The 17,933-nt window shown below is 38.9% G+C and overlaps 1 protein-coding gene across 2 annotated transcripts in view; it reads right to left on the minus strand.

Moving 5' to 3' along the window:
- Window positions 1-3,127: 3,127 nt before the first annotated feature.
- The window catches only part of LOC111336134 (putative skeletal organic matrix protein 5), a 22,231-nt gene continuing 7,425 nt past the window's right edge, over window positions 3,128-17,933 (minus strand). The window contains exons 5-8 of one of the 2 annotated variants that reach the window (XR_015993772.1): window positions 11,490-11,780; window positions 10,984-11,131; window positions 5,274-5,454; window positions 3,128-5,178 (exon numbers count right to left, since the gene is read on the minus strand). Coding sequence is in view for 1 of the 2 variants with exons in the window: in XM_088740414.1 (XP_088596540.1) it covers window positions 10,901-11,131; window positions 11,490-11,780 (522 nt within the window). In the remaining variant the exon portion in view is untranslated. Of the gene's footprint in view, window positions 5,179-5,273; window positions 5,455-9,640; window positions 11,132-11,489; window positions 11,781-17,933 lie in introns of those variants that run through there. The other variant, XM_088740414.1, reaches the window with a different exon arrangement.

Raw genomic sequence — 17,933 nt, forward strand, 5'->3', positions numbered from 1 at the left:
TCTCATTGGCTGAAGACATTTTTAACGCTAAATTGACTTAAATTCCAGGGGTGTGAATAATATGCAGACCCTTTCAACAATCAGAACATCACAGTGGTGAAACATAACACCAAAACTTGCATACTGATACATATTTTATGGGGAAGGCTACATTCTCTTTTCCAGCAAAATAATCTCCCCAAACTAAGTGATATTTGTCGAATATTCCTAAGGCTTTGTGTAGGGGATCCTACAAAGTACCGACTAAAATTATTAACTTCACCCGGGGATAGCCTTCCGACAACTATCCCCCGACCCAAAATTTTCTTACGCGAATTAAGGGTGCACTTCCAGCGATCCAACTTACAACTGCAGTATATCTGTTTATCCTTATTTCCATGTTTTGAGTGCATTCGAAGATCAAAACAATTTCACAGCTCGTACTCTACATGTGCAATACATCCAAACTTGACATATCCATTGTTAACCCCTTTTTCCATTTTTCACTGAATGTGGAAATTCTCGAAAAAAGGCAATAAATTCTGACAATTTATCCAGCAATTAGTATACATATCCTAACATGCTAAATCCAATCTTCACCCTAATTTTCCACTTTCTCGATCAACTCTAGAAACACGGGGTTAATTACAACAATTCATCCTACAAGTGGATAATATCATAACTTTTCCATATCCAATCTTTATCCCGATTTGTTCAATTAACTGTAGAAAAACGGGAATCGTGACAATTCGATCGGTTAACATCATGACTTGCCGTGTCCAATCGTTACCCCAATTTTCCATTTGTTCAACGAGTCCCGAGAAAGCCGTGATAAGTTCTGACAATTCATCACGCAAGTGGAATATAACCTTAGTTGCCATATCAAATCTTTACCCTAATTTTCCATTTTTTTTTTTCGTTTATTAGAGACAAATAACGTAAAATCTGACAATTACTCCCACATGTGGGATATGCCAAAAATGGGGTAAAATCGGACAATTCATCCTGCAAATGAAACATATTCCAACTTGTTGTGTGTAATCTTTACCCGACTTTTCGTTCTTTTCAGAGAATTCTAAAAAAACAACAATTCATGTCATAAAAAGAATATATTCTAACGCACAGTGATTGAATTATAACTCGGTACATCCCTGATGTTCCGTTTTTTCTGATAAATTCCGAAAAAACGGCGTTCATTCTGAAAACTCACCCCATAAGTAGAGTACATTCTAAGTTTCCATATTCAATCTTGAACCCGCTCTTCTATCTTTATTTCAATGAACTCCAGAAAAAAAGGGGACGGTAAGTTATGAGAATTTATACCGTAAGCGGAGTATATCCTAAGTTGTCATAGCCAATCCGGATCAATGAATTTTAGAAAAACGAGGTAAATTCTGAGCATTCATGCTATAAGTGGATAATACCCAAAGTTCCCATATTAAATTTTTACCCCAATTTTCCATTTTTCAACAAATTCTAGAAAAACGGGGTAAAATCTAAGAATCCATTCTCCAAATGAAATAGATCCCAAGTTGCTATATCCTGTCTTCACCCCGATTTTCTATTTTTTTCAATGAATTTTGGAGAAACGGGATTAATTCTGCGAATTCATCCGCAGGTGGCTAACACGCTAAGTTCCCATATTATGATCTTTACCCCGATTTCCCATTTGATCAGCGAATTCGAGAAAAATGGGGTAAATTCTAAGCCTTCATGTTACAAGTGAATAATACCCGAGGTTCCCATATGCCCGAATTTCCATCTTTTTTTTTCAATGAATTTCACAAAAAACGGGATAAAATCTAAGAGTCCATTCTCCGAATTAATAGATCCCAAGTTGCCATAGCCAATCCCTAACCCGATTTTCCATAAGTTCCCATATGCCATCTTTACCCCGATTTCCCATTTGATCAGCTAATTCGAGAAAAACGGGGTGAATTCTGAGCCTTCATGCTACAAGTGAATAATACCCGAGGTTCCCATATGCTATCTTTACCCCGAATTTCCATGTTTTTTTTTTTCAGTGAATTTGACAAAAAAAGGGGTGAAGTCTAAGAGTTTATCCTCCGAATTAAATAGATCCCAAGTTGCCATAGCCAATCGTTAACCCGATTTTCCATTTTTTCTTTCAATGAATTCTAGAAAAACGGGATGAATTTTGAGAATTCGGCCCACAAGTGGCTAGTACCCTAGGTTTCCATATGCCATCGTCACCCCAACTTTCCATTTGATCAGTGAATTTCAAAAAAAAGAGGTAAATTCTGGGCATTCATGCCACAAGTGGATAATACCCGAAGTTCCCATACGATATCTTTCAATTTTCAATTTTTTTTCAACAAATTCTAGGAAAACGGGGTAAAATCTAAGAATCCATCCTCCCTGATGAAATAGATCCCAAGTTGTTATATCCAGTCTTCAATCCGATTTTCCATTTATTTTTTCAATGAATTTAGGAGAAACGGGATTAATTCTGCGAATTCATCCGCAAGTGGCTAACACGGTAAGTTCCCATATGCCATCTTTACCCCGATTTTCCATTTGATCACCGATCGAATTCGAGAAAAACAGGGTAAATTCTGAACCTTCATGTTACAGGTGAATAATACACGAAGTGCCCACATGCTATCTTTATCCCGAATTTCCAATTTTTTTTTCAGTGAATTTGACAAAAAACGGGGTGAAGTCTAAGCGTTCATCATCCGAATTAATTAGATCACAAGTTGCCATAGCCAATCTTTAGCCCGATTTTCCATTATTTTATGAATTCTAGAAAAACGAGATAAATTCTACGAATTCATCCGTAAGTGGCTAACACGCTAAGTTTCCATATGCCATCCCCTTTACCTGGTTTTTCCATTTGATCAGCGAATTCTAGAAAAACAGGGTAAATTCTGTGAAATTCTTCCTTAAGGTCCTTAAGGTGGAATATATCCTAATGACTTGCCATAGCCATCTTTACCCGATTTTCGATTTGATCATTATGTGAATTTGTCGTAAACGGGGTAAATTATGACAAATCCACCCAAAAGTACAACAAATCCGACAATAATTTAGAAACAGTACTAAAAAAAGAGCAGCTTAAAACAGCGGAACCGGACCGTAATGAAATTTAGAGACAGAACTAAAGAAAGTACAGCTAAAATCAGCGGAACCGTAATAAAATCACATCACAATCTACTATTTCAAATTTCACAATCTACTACTTCAGATTTTTGCCATACAGCAAAAACCTACGATATTCGAAATAATCTACTGAAGGCCAAACTTCTGTGATTGAAGGAAGACTTCGTGACGCAGACAAATTATCAGAACTTTGACCTCTCAGTCGATCTCACCTCCGGCAGATCAGCGAAGCGTCAAAAATATATAATTTTATGCCGACGAACCATAATTTACGATCTTCAACTATTCAAGAAAATAAAACAATTGTGATATGGGTAAAATGTTGTCATTGAAGTCGCAAGTCGAACAATGACGTCTGTAAATAAAGCAAGACTGCAAATGAAGCTTGAACAATAACGCATCCTTCGGTCAAAAGTCGCTTTGTTATTTACATAGCAAGTTGCTCTTCCACGTTTAGGACGTTTAGATTAGAAGAACGATGCGATCACACGGCGTTAACGAAGGAGTGATAGAACTTCAAGGAAAGTAATGTGAGAGATTGCGAACAGCGTGTTTTCCTGAGATCAGTTGGAAGTTGCTCATACGTGTCAAATTTTCTATTTATCCCAACCCCCTTGAATGAGCACTTTTGCTTGAAGACATAACTGCAACGGAATCTCTTAACCAGTCCCAAGCCGCGTGTCGCTCTATAGATGACAGGATGTGATTGGCCATTGTATCACATTACGTCAGAGGACATATCTACAACAAGAGGACATAAGTGCAACGGTACAAACGTCTGTATCTTAAGCTCCCTAATGTCACGTCAGGACTCACGAAACACACGAAGCCCGCTTCATGTTACGATTTTTCGTGTTTGGATAGCCCAGTCACCTTTCAGCAATATCAATTCATAAACCTCTTGATACATTGAAGTCGAGTACAAAGATTTAATGTCTTTCACAAACTATGCTCGATACCTGCAAGTTACCTTGCCTTGTTGTTGAGCTGTCGTATTTTGCTTGTCTTGTCTTCCAAACGATGACATATGAAGGCCATATGAAGAATTTGAACGCTGAAAGAGTCACTCGGTCCCAGACCTATTCGCGAAAGCACAATTCAAAATGGCCGACATGTAAACAAAAGTAAGAGGTATAGCATTACCATCGGTTTGGGCGCTTTTGGGAAACTTGGTTCAACAAAATGGGGTGTTAAAGAACTCGAGATTGATAATATGTTTGACTAAGGCGACAAAACGCCTTTTGGTTTGAGTTTCGGGATTTTGAAAAAAAAAATTACGGGTACGCGTATGTTTTTTATTATTGATATTTTATTTCACCCTCAGTCTGCATTTTACCCCTGGTCTGCAGTCCGCACTCTGCAGTCCGCACTCTGCAGTCCGCACTCTGCAGTCCGCACTCTGCAGTCCGCACTCTGCAGTCCGCACTCTGCAGTCCGCACTCTGCGTTTTACACTGACCGATTTACGAAGTGATCTAATATATTGCCATATTTACTCTGGCACGACTCCCAGTATGTGTTCTCCATAGATTTTGCGGTTTGTACTATATTGTCACGTTCAATAACAACTCTACCTCGTCGTCGCTCCATATGAATGATTCTAGCTTGTTCCCTTATTCTTCATAGCTTTCTTAATTACCTGATTTCAACATGCTTTTAACTGTTTGAATTGGTGCACCTAAACTGAAACATCGAAGGACTATATTGTAGTCCGGACTATACCGGGGATTGTGTGACAAGTCCGGCTGCAACGCAGGCTACTGAACAGCCACGGAAAAAAATACCTTATGATCGACAAGCAACAGCAACAACAAAGAAGAGTAGTGGGACTGCGAGATGTCTCAATGTGAGTAAGGATACGACTGTCGACATTAGTGTCATTGATGAGTAACTGAAGAGCATCGAAAACACAGATCCAATCGTGTTCAAAGATTCACTCGAATCCACAGAATCAGGTAGCTGCTTGTAACAGCTGCGGTGGTAATAGTAGTTTTGCTCGCTTCGCTCACTTGTTTACATGCCAAGTGCTGCCACTTTTTAAGAAAATCGTCATCCCATCCGCTCTTGATGTATAACCCTATTTTAAAGAAAAGGTATACAGATATTACGAATCTGTAACGATTTATCATCAGGGTAAAAATGCCTAGATTTAAATAAATATGATGAACTCACCTTTGAACTAGCACGGGTTTCGAATTTCGAAGTTGTCGATCCAGCACTTCCATCTTCTGCAGTTCCTTTATGATACGAAAGCCATTCCTTCAGCAGAAAAATTTCAGGCCTGTACGGGATTCGAACCACTGACCTCTGCGATACTAGTGCTGATTTTCACTATTGCTCAAATAGTGCTTTACTGCGAAAGATCGTACATATATAGTTTCATAACCGCAGTTAACGTTCATACATATGTTTATATGTTTGTTGTTGTTTCATTTATCATCTACGGGTTTATGTCGAATTAATTTGATGGCCTGCTTCCAGTTGGCTTGTTAGCTCAATTGGTAGAGCGCTGCACTAGTATCGCAGAGGTCAGTGGTTCGAATCCCGTACAGGCCTGAAATTTTTTTCAGGTCTGATTTTCACTATTGCTCAAATAGTGCTTTACTGCGAAGGATCGTGCATATATAGTTTCATAACCGCAGTTCATACATATGTTTCACATGTTTGTTGTTGTTTGACAATTTATTTATTTATTTATTTATTTATTTATAATAACTTCATTTGCCTAAATAATAAGATAATAATAATAATAATAATAATACAGACAGGTAACAATAGAAATAACATCGAGATGCAAAAAGGCAAAAAGGGTCAAGCCAGAGAGGAACTAAATTCTCATTGACGGCAGCCCCCAGAATAAAAGCAATATGCAATAAAAATAAAACTAAAATGTAAAGGTAAAAATTATTGAAAAAACAAGTTAATTGATAAATGGATATTGGTGCAATATTATTGATATTATTTAAAAATGTGTTCTTTCAGTTTTTTTTTTAAACTTACTAGCAGAGCTAGAGCTAACTATGTCACTTGGCAAGTCATTCCAGATTTTTATATATTTATACCAAAAAGAGTTCTTGAGGATATTTGTTCGAGCATAAGGCGTCCAGATTTTGACATTGTTGGTAGATCTCGTCCGACTATTGGAGAAAGTTAAGTAATTACATAAGTCTACTCTTGAAAAACCATTAATGAATTTGAATAATTGCACTAAACTAAGAAATTCACGACGCGAGTTGAGTGTTGGCCAGCCAAGATACTTCAAACGTTCACTATAGTCGATAGAACTACCAAGGATCCACCTGGAAGCATTCCTTTGCACTCTTTCAAGCTTATCAGAAAGATATTGTTGATGTGGATTCCACACAGGACAGGCATACTCAACAATTGGCCGAACCATAGACTTGTATCCAATTGATATTGCTTCAGAGCTTTTCCCAAATGTGCGCTTTAGTAGGCCAAGTATCTTATTTGCTTTAGCAGCAACAGAGAGAACATGCGGTTTCCAAGATAAGTCAGATGATATAATGACTCCAAGATGTTTGTGTGTTTTAACCTGTTCCAGTGGGATTGAATTGATGTTGTACGAGCAAGGTGTTACAGATCTAGATCTCGTGATTTTCATACATTTGGATTTAGTTGCTTTAAGTTTCAAAAGCCACTTTTTACACCAGTCTACGATCTGAGACAAGCTTTCACACACAGGTTGATGAACAGATGATGGATGATCTGAGTTAAACAATAGAGTATCATCGGCAAACATTTCACTTGAACACGATAAGTTCTCAGGTATATCGTTGACATACAACAAGAACAACATTGGCCCAACAATACTTCCCTGAGGGACACCAGAGTAAACCATGGACCAGTCTGAGCTTTCACCTTCCAGAACAACACGTTGGAAACGATCTTGCAGGAAATCACCTAGCCACTCGAGAATCTGACCATTGATACCATATCGGCCAAGCTTAGAGATGAGATGTTTGTGTGGGACTGAGTCAAACGCTTTCTCAAAGTCCAAGAAGACGACATCTGATGTTTTGTTTTTATCTAAGGCTGATGCCCAGGAGTGAAATAGGCGAATAAGTTGGGATGTGCAGGAAAAACCAGCTCGAAAGCCATATTGATGAGGGCTTAACAAGTCATGATCTTCTAGATGAGCCATAATATGTCTTGTGACTAGCTTCTCTAGGGTCTTAACTACAAGCGATGTTAGAGAAATTGGACGATAGTTAGAAACATATTCTTTACCACCATTTTTGTAAACTGGGGTGATGTTGGCAGACTTCCAGTCACGAGGTAGTTTTCCTCTATTCAGAGACATATTGAATAACTTTGACAGTGGATCAGAAATTACAGAGGCTGCCTCCCGGAGCAAACGTGCAGACAAACCATCCGGGCCAGTGGCTTTATTCACATCAAGGGTAAGCAAAAGCTCTCCCACATTAGCACTGGAGCACATGAGATCTGGTATAACGAAGCCTGAACCATGTGAATGGGCATCCTCATCGACATCGGTAGCTGGGTCAGGGCGGGTAAACACCGACGCGAAAAATTTGCAAAATAACTCTGCTTTGTCCTTGCCAGTAGAAGCCGTGACACCACGATCCGACCATTTCATAGTGACAGGTATTGATTTGTTTTTCGTTTTGGATTTTATAAAAGACCAGAAGCGTTTAGGGTTTTTGGAATCAATTAATGAGTGAACATGTTGGTAATAACTCTTATTAAGTTCCGATTTAACTTTATTCCTTAACGATTTATATTTATTCCAATCAACTTCAAGCTGGGTAGATTTGGCTTTCTTCCAAAGGCGTTTTCTTTTGTGGAAAAGCTTGCGTATATCAGAAGTGATCCAGGGCACATTTTGTCTTGATTTTATTTTCTTCGAAGGAACGTTGTTTTCAATGGCTTTAAAGAATGCAGACTTCCAATTTAACCAAACCTCTTCCATTGTGTCATTGTCGTTCAATATAGCGTCCCATGGGATATTTGATAGTTCAAGACGAAAGTTATCCCAATTAGCATTTTTGTAGTCAAAGATTTGTTTTGGTCGTTGATATGGACGAGTGACTTTGCATGTCAACTTGAGAGAGACAACATTGTGGTCTGAAGAGCCAATTCCGTCCAAAATTTGGATGTTTTTAAGTGATTCTGGACGATTAGATATCACAAGGTCTAGGATAGCATCTTGACGCGTAGGCTCGTCGATCAATTGAGAGAAACCATAGAAGTTCACAATATTATCGCAGAAATAGTCTGATAAGACATTTGGTTGAGAAGGGCATATCAAGTCCCAATCAATATCCGGAAAATTAAAGTCACCCAAAAGAACAACATTAGTGTGAGCGGATACCACTGTAACTTTTTCTAGTGACCTTTTAAGGCCTTCTAGATAGTTCATGTCACTTGAAGGAGGGCGGTAGAATACTCCTAGGAAGTACGATCCAGAATTTTTCAGTGGAATTTCGGCCCATAAGAGTTCGCAAATATCTTCTTCCAAATCAGGACGTCTTGAGCATGATATATTAGATTTAACGGCTAAAAGTACACCGCCACCCCTACTTCCACGGTCATTTCGAAGAACATTATATGAAGATGGAAGGATTTCGTTGTCGGCTATTCCCTCATGAAGCCATGTTTCGGTTATCGCAATTATGTCGGGGTTCATCAGCGCTACATGACTCTGAAGCTCCAGTCTTTTATTGACGATACTTCTTGCGTTAAAGGAAGATATTTTAAGAGTATTCTTTCCCAATGGTGGACCAGGGTTTCTTGAGTTACATTGTCTGTGAGGTCCTGGATGAGGATGAATGTCTCCACTTCTAACCACAGAAAGAGCAACCGGGTTGAAGGAAGCCGTACAGTTTGAATAGTACGCCACTCTTGACTTCTGAAACTTCTTGTGAGGTGAGGTGACAAAATGGCCGCCGATCCTTGACATATGCCTTGGCGAAATTAGATTGAAATCGACCGGGTATGAGTTGAAATACTTGAAGAATTTATCCCCGTAATACACTTGAGCATTCTTCGAGAGCTTGAGAGAGTATAAGTTGACAGAGAACAAAGCTAACAGCGAAAAACTTAATAAAATTACGGACAGGCTCGGAACACGTCTTACCGCCATAATGGACATAAATTTACCAATGCGTGAATGCGTGAGATACTAACGTAACGATCAATTAGAGGAGAAAACTGAGAATGCGCGGAATACTAACAGAACAATCGATTTGAAGAGAAAACTTAGAATGTAGACAATGAAATATATGAGGTTTGAACTGCGGTATCAGATACATATGATGCACGATCCTCGCAGTAGAGAGCGCTATTTCAGTAATAGCGAAAATCAGACCTGAAAAAAAATCAGGCCTGTACGGGATTCGAACCACTGACCTCTGCGATACTAGTGCAGCGCTCTACCAATTGAGCTAACAAGCCAACTGGGAGCAGGCCGTTAAGTTGATTAACGTTTAGTTGTTTAACTACTTTGGAATAGACATCTCGATTTTGACTTGATTAAAGAATCAACAGACTGAAAAAAGTAGCTCACTACACAGGCGTGATTTTTGCTTTATGTGCATAATTATTAGGTCTAAAATATACAATGCTTTTGCTTAAGCAACTCAAGCAAACAAACTAAAGACATCAACTTAAACATAATTAGTAATAATTTCTTTTTATAGAGAACGCCTTTCGATTGAGTGTCGTAAAGCCAAAACCAAAGTAATCTGGCAACAAGGAAAGAATACTTGTAAGGTCTTAAGATTCAATGGGAACTCAATAACAAAATTAATCAAACTGTCTAAAGTGAGGGAAAACGCTACCGTCTAAGTCGTGATTGGGTTTAGATTTGGATCTGATTGGTTGAGTGGCGCGAGTTTTTGGAACCAATCACAGAGCGAAGTAAAGCAAAACAAAGCAATCATTGGTTACCTTCGACACTCCATCAGCGTTATGTAAATACAGTTGTTAACATCGGGGTTTTTTTGCCTGAATATACAAGAATAAAAGCTTTATACTTTTTCTTTTTTCATCAAAAGTAGTGAATTCTTTCATTCTCTACTTAGAACCTCGTGTGGTTTTTGTTATTGCGTAGAGATTACAACTCACATACTGAAATATACACCCTGAAGGAATTGCGATATGATAGGGCCTTTTAACACGGATTATCAGCCCTGAAATAGTAATATACTTGAAAATCATTGAAATAGAGGTAAAAAGTTTTGGATAGTATATCAAATAATGACATGTGAGTGAATCGGTATGGAGGATGGTCAGACAGATGGACCGCGGGAATGGAAGCAAATTATAAGAAATAAGTATGAACTCAACATTTTACTCTAATAATGAGTTCCGCTCAGGATGCCGAAACGTCAATCAACAACACCGCTAACATAACTTGATTGAAACCAACCCCTGTCAGTGATCAGATCTTGTAAGGGGAAAAATTCCTTTCTTATTGTTCTCTCGCTGGCTAACATTCCCGCGCACATAAAACATGTAAAAGTGTGTATAATAGCCAGAGTGAGAGATCTCCGTCTAATGCAATAAAATGTGGAAAAAAGTCATTAGAAAAACAAGGGACGGATATCAATTTTTAGCCTCAAAGAGAGATGTCTATATTTCTGGAACATCCTTTTTCTTTCTCGTCCTTCATTCTAGTCTTCATTTTTTTTTTTTTTTTTTTTTTTTTTTTTTTTTGTCACTTGCCGAATGACTAAATGAAATCAAGGATATCTTGCATGTCTAAGCTACTATATGATATTTGCAGTGATGCAAAATAATTTTTTTAAATTTTAAATTTACTGAACAAAAATGTAACCAAATGCCTTTATGGAATTTTCTTTCTTAAATTCGTTTCCACAAGTATTGGAGTTGTCCATACCAAAAAAATTTCCACTGGTACCGAACCCGATTCTGGACTCTGCAGTTTGATTACAGTGCTTTGGAGCACCAATGATCCCAATGCGAGCCCTAGGACCGTTCTCAAATTTTTCGCTGATGCTGTTAAAACCTTGCCATTGGCATCCGTCCTAACGAGCAAAAACAGCTCAAAGTCAGACATGTGTTACTGAAAAAAAATGCATCCTATATTAACTTATCCTTCGTCTAGAAAGAAGGAAAAAAAAAGAATTCTCGTAAGATACACGAACCATACAAGATTCGCAAGTTTGTTTGTTTGTTTGTTTTCGTTTTCATCTTGCGGCGGCTGTTGTTATTGTCTTGAATTTTTGTTAGTACGTTCAATTCAACTAAATCAAGTTTGAGTGAATTCACGATAAGATGGCATGCAGCTCAATAAGAACGCTTCTCCTTTTCCATTAGGAGTTTTCAAACAACTCGGGAAGTTTATGCATAATCATAACAATTATTGATCTGTTAACTTATTACCATGATTTTTGAATTATTCAGCAGCTTTAGCCACTGTGTTGAGTTAACGTTTGTCGCCTGGAAAGTTCCGTTTCCAATAATATCTCTTAGGGAAGAACCTTTATAGTTTAATGCAATCCAGTTTGTCCCTTCGTCAGCTTTTCTAAGATCTTTCATGCCCAAACAGAGTCGATTGAACGGTGTCGACCAAAAGCTGCTGAGCTTTGTTTCAGCATCAACGAGAGTTGTTCCAGCAGCCTCGTCATAAGCAATTGTGTTATTCCAGTATGTGGACGAGAATGTAAATGTTTGCTATAGCGAAGTGTATTAAAAGACAAAATTGGCAATGAGCAAGATGGCATTAAGCACAATTGATTACATATATATATATATATATATGTAATCAGTTGTGAATATATGTAATCAATTGTTATATATATATATATATAAGCGAAATAGGCAACGTAGGATCCATGACAATGCTCGACAATGAAGGAGCGATTACAGTAGCAAATGGACTACTCAAGTGACGCACATATGGATTTTAATACAGCCTGTTTCGTAGACCAACAAAAGTTGATCCACTCATCAGTTAAACTCCATACACACTGAGGCATCGTGACGGTTAACTCTAACTCAGCAACGTGATCACATGGCATTGTTTAAAAATTCAAATCTTGAAAACCGTGCGCGCGCCGATAATAGCGTTAAGAATACCTGAGAATATATTTTCGCCGATGTCTACAATTGGATATTATTTCACTTCGCTTGTTTAAAGAGGCTTCATGTGGATAAGACAAGATAAAAAATTTCTCAGTAAGGCATAAATTGCAACGTTTTGTGGCATTGGAATATGATCTAGCCCTAGCAATAATTTTCCATGAAATCGAATAGTCTTCCCTCTTCTCCTTTAGTTTCCACAGGTACTTGCTCAGCTCTGTGTCATTTCGCCGTCTCTCGTGGTTGAACGACATTTGGTGGTTGCGCCATCTAGTCTTAAAATCTGTCGCTGTGAGGCCAACGTACGTTTTAGTTTCTTCCTTGGTATCGACTGTGGCTTGGTAGACGACCTCGCTTGCAAACATTCCCCTCCTAAAGGGCATTCGTTTTCGTTCCTGCAGTTGCACAATCTTTGGGGGCGGCTATCTTCGGACATTTTTGCGTTCCTGATTGTGGCTTTGTTATGCCCGTCTATGATCTGTTTCATATTTGGTGTGCATGAGTAGCTCAGTTTAATGGTGTTTCTATTGAAAATTTTCCTCAGTTTGTGGGTGACTGGAAAGCACTTGTCAATAAGGTTAATGAACGCTCTACCAATGTTGGTCTGTACGTTTCTGTTAAATGGTGGGTTAAACCAAATTATGTTTCTTCGCCTTTTGGTTTGGTATTGCGGTCGGTGCGGTTCTGGTTCAGTGAAGTGCAGCTTGTATGTGTAGCCACTCTTGTGTAACGCGTCTTGGTAGGGAGGTGCGGCTTTGTTAAACATGTCTTCGTCAGAAGAGATTTCAGAAAGTCTTTTATTAACTGCTTCGGGGATGTTTCGTAGTATGCAAGGTGGGTGGTTAGACTTGCTGTGTACGTATAGATGGGTAGTTGCTGGTTTGGAATAGGGTCCGAATCTGCCGGTTATCAGGTCAAGCGTTACGTCGAGAAAGTTGATGATTTTCTTGTTTGCCTCGATGGTAATTCTAAGGTTGTTTTGGGCAAATATCGTGCAAATCTGTTTCTTAATTCTCTCCACTTTTTGGGGTGTTTGGTTTATAACTGCAAGGCCGTCGTCACGGTAAAGTCCGATGTTAATTTCTGGTATAGTCGCAAGCTGTGATAGGAGGTAGCAGCCGACTAGTTCACATGTCTCCGCTCCATCATAACTTCCCATGGTGACGTCGAAAAGGCCGTTGGAATTTTTCTTCTGCCAAGAGGTCCCATTGCTAAATAGTAGTGACTCTTTAGCAAGCAGGACGATTTGGCGATCATCTGAGGAGATGGTCGTGTAGTTAGACGCGAAGTCGAGGGCACGTCCGAGTAGATCTTTCGTTATTGAGGGGTAGAATTCTACAACATCGAAGCTGATGAAAGCAGATTCGCATTTATTTGGTAAGTTTTTGAACCACTGCAGCACAGAGGATGTGTTCTTCCATTGATTAACGCCTGTTGCATTTACAAGTTTCTGGTTAATATTTTCGAGAATTTTCTTGCTTATTTTTCCAATTTCCTGTTTTGATGGGTTGATCAAACGACAAGTGGGTCGGTTTAAGAAATTGTCTTTATGGTCTTTAAGTGTTACGAACGCATCTCTCTGGGCGGTAACTTCGACCCGGTCGTCAATACCTAGTTTCTTCGTGATTACTTTGGCTGCAGCGTCAGTTTTTCTGAGTTGGTTGCTGTCAGCTTTCTTGTATGTTTTGGTGATGTTGTCGTTCAGGAGTTGATTATACTTCATTCCAAACCAGCAACTACCCATCTATACGTACACAGCAAGTCTAACCACCCACCTTGCATACTACGAAACATCCCCGAAGCAGTTAATAAAAGACTTTCTGAAATCTCTTCTGACGAAGACATGTTTAACAAAGCCGCACCTCCCTACCAAGATGCGTTACACAAGAGTGGCTACACATACAAGCTGCACTTCACTGAACCAGAACCGCACCGACCGCAATACCAAACCAAAAGGCGAAGAAACATAATTTGGTTTAACCCACCATTTAACAGAAACGTACAGACCAACATTGGTAGAGCGTTCATTAACCTTATTGACAAGTGCTTTCCAGTCACCCACAAACTGAGGAAAATTTTCAATAGAAACACCATTAAACTGAGCTACTCATGCACACCAAATATGAAACAGATCATAGACGGGCATAACAAAGCCACAATCAGGAACGCAAAAATGTCCGAAGATAGCCGCCCCCAAAGATTGTGCAACTGCAGGAACGAAAACGAATGCCCTTTAGGAGGGGAATGTTTGCAAGCGAGGTCGTCTACCAAGCCACAGTCGATACCAAGGAAGAAACTAAAACGTACGTTGGCCTCACAGCGACAGATTTTAAGACTAGATGGCGCAACCACCAAATGTCGTTCAACCACGAGAGACGGCGAAATGACACAGAGCTGAGCAAGTACCTGTGGAAACTAAAGGAGAAGAGGGAAGACTATTCGATTTCATGGAAAATTATTGCTAGGGCTAGATCATATTCCAATGCCACAAAACGTTGCAATTTATGCCTTACTGAGAAATTTTTTATCTTGTCTTATCCACATGAAGCCTCTTTAAACAAGCGAAGTGAAATAATATCCAATTGTAGACATCGGCGAAAATATATTCTCAGGTATTCTTAACGCTATTATCGGCGCGCGCACGGTTTTCAAGATTTGAATTTTTAAACAATGCCATGTGATCACGTTGCTGAGTTAGAGTTAACCGTCACGATGCCTCAGTGTGTATGGAGTTTAACTGATGAGTGGATCAACTTTTGTTGGTCTACGAAACAGGCTGTATTAAAATCCATATGTGCGTCACTTGAGTAGTCCATTTGCTACTATATATATATATATATATATATATATGTCCAAATTGAGCACTCTAACTAGGATGAGTCATTGCTCTGCAATTGCGCATGCTCGCTAGTGTACTCTAGTTTGAGCACTCTGGCATGACTTAGACGATACCACAAAGGTTGGATCGTTTGGGATGACCATATTGGTTCTCCTCCATCCTAGCATTAGCACTGCACTGATGAGGCCCAGAAGGCCGAAACAGTACTGTCTGCAGTTAGTTATATATATATATATATATATATGTATACATAGTATAAATGTTTGAAAAGAAAATTTGTTTAATTGAAATTAGCCAGTATCCGTAATTGGATCCTCCTTTGTCATCCGCTAAGTTGACTTCGGTCGTGTATCTTTAATAGATCCTTAGTTGGGTTTCATATGGGGTTATAGGCTTCCCCTACCCTGTCACCTTGAAAATTAAGTTTCCCGGGAGACCACGTCCTATCACGTAAATCAGATCTTCGATTGCCGTGTTGCCAGTTTGGTTGTCCTGATAGTGTAGTGGTCATCACACCTGACGAGTCCCACCATATATACGTAGTAATATCAAACCTTTTGTTCTGTTATCGCTAGTTAGCCTCAATAAATGTAACACTGCAATAAGTAGAAAACCTGTAATAGTTAAGAAATCTCAACCTTGTCTCCTTGTAAATGGAATAGCTTAGAAGCGGCTCACATTGAGCTGTCTCAGTAGAAATAAAAAAAATAAAAAAAATAAAAAAATCACACCTGACTAGTAACAGGGTGACGTGGGTTCAAATCCCGCTCAGGACAAATTTTCTTTTCAAACATTTATTCTATTTAAGTATGATTACTTGGGGTGTACAGAGTCAGGGTTTCCCTCGTATACAGAATTTATATATATGTATATATATTATCTTTTCTCGTGGTGAATGAATTTCAAAGAGCGCTCAACTCAAGGTAGTTTGGAAAACATAGAATGAAGAAATTCCCGGAATGACCGAAAAATAATAAATTTTTAAAAAAATTAAAGTAAATTAATAAATAAATAAATAAGAATATTGATAATTAAAAATTGATGATACATTCACTAGCCTTCCGGTTAGCTCAATGGATAGAGAGCTGGACTGCTGTGCGGGAGGTCGAGGGTTCAAACCCCGGCCGGACCAACACTCAAGATCTTAAAATAATTGAGAAGAATATGCTACCTTTCTATAACATCAAGAAATGGTTAGATATTCTAGTCTTCTCGGATAGGGACGAATAAATGGAGGTCCCGTCTCCTACAGGGTTAGGGGTAGGAGACGTTAATTTCCCACACACGAGATTACTGTGCATGTGATAGATGTGCTCTCCAGAGGTGGGATGGGTGGGATTTATTGGGTGGACTGCGGTAATGCAGTGAAAATGGCTAGAAGTTTTTTCACAACTTTACTAAATAATTTAATACGAAATTTTTCTCTGAGGGTTCCCCCCCGCCCCCCCCCCCCAAGATATATATTTAAAAGTATATATTCAAGATATTTACAATAGACGCGAAAAGGTGTCGAGGAACTGACGATCTCTCAATTTTAACTGTAGACGGCTGGTCTTAATGGTAGCTGCTTTGATAGCTCCCAATGTGTGGTTAATAATTATTTAAGGTAGAGTATTAATTTGTAATAGTTCGGAGATTTTTAAACTAATTGGAAATATTGCATTTGTTTAATCTTCTGCAATGGTTCCGGCTGGAAAAGCGTGCAGGCCCAATGGTCACGGCGCCCTGACTAGACATCCTATAGGTATGTAAATGTAAATGGGTGGAGGCGAATTTAAAACGGGAAGTAAACATGTGATGGACTAGCATCCCAACCAGGGGGAAGGAAAGTAGAAATATTTCGTCGCTTAGGCTGTATGGGCTACTTGGCCTGACGCAGACTTTTTTTTAATTCTAATATGTGCATCTTCATGAACAGTGCCGGTAAGTGTTTTTTTTTTCGGGACCCTCTGAGACAATTTTCATATTAAATTATTTAATTAAGTTCTGAATTTACCATTAATTTTTAATCATCAATGTTCTTATTTATTTATTTCCTTTAATTTTTTTTTTTAATTTGTTATTTTTCGGTCATTCCGGGAATTCCGGGCATTCCGAGTATTCCGGTTCCGAACTCCGGCATTCTATACTTTCCAATTTACCCTCAACTCTACAAATTAACATACAACCCACAACCCACAACCCACCCAGACACCGCCAAGAAACCGCAAGAGTAACCGCAAAAGAAGCACCACCTGGTACAACCCCCCATGGAACTCCAGCGTCAAAGCCAACATAGGAAAGAAGTTTCTCAACATCGTCGATAGATGTTTCCCTAAGAATCACCCACTCCACATGATCTTCAACAGACACATGCTCAAACTGAGCTACTCTTGCATACCAAACATGAAATCCATTATCGCATCACACAATGAAACACTCCTCTCAGTTTACACCCCAACTCCAATACCACAATCTAGCAACCAATGTAACTGCCGAACAAAGGAAAAACGCCCCCTTCAATGAAAATGCCTGGAAACGAAAGTAATCTACCAGGCAACCATAACAACCGGCACAGCAACAGAATCATACGTAGGACTTGCAACAAACTTCAAAGAACGTTACAGAAATCATAAAACATATCCTTCCGACACACCAACAAAAGAAACACTACTGAGCTGTCAAAACATGTACGGAAATTGAAGGACGCCAAGACCCCCTTCAGCATTAAGTGGAAAATAATCAAAAAATGCAACCCTTACAGCAATATTACAAAGAAATGTAATTTGTGCATTTATGAGAAATTTGTCATAATCTGCAGAAAAGATCTATGTACCCTTAACAAACGAAATGAATTAGCAACCTCATGCCCCCACAGGAATAGATAGGTGCTCCAAAACTTTCATGCTGTGAACGTGACGTAATGG

The sequence above is a fragment of the Stylophora pistillata genome, chromosome 1 (genome assembly GCF_964205215.1).
Source record: "Stylophora pistillata chromosome 1, jaStyPist1.2, whole genome shotgun sequence".
Lineage (NCBI taxonomy): Eukaryota > Metazoa > Cnidaria > Anthozoa > Scleractinia > Pocilloporidae > Stylophora > Stylophora pistillata.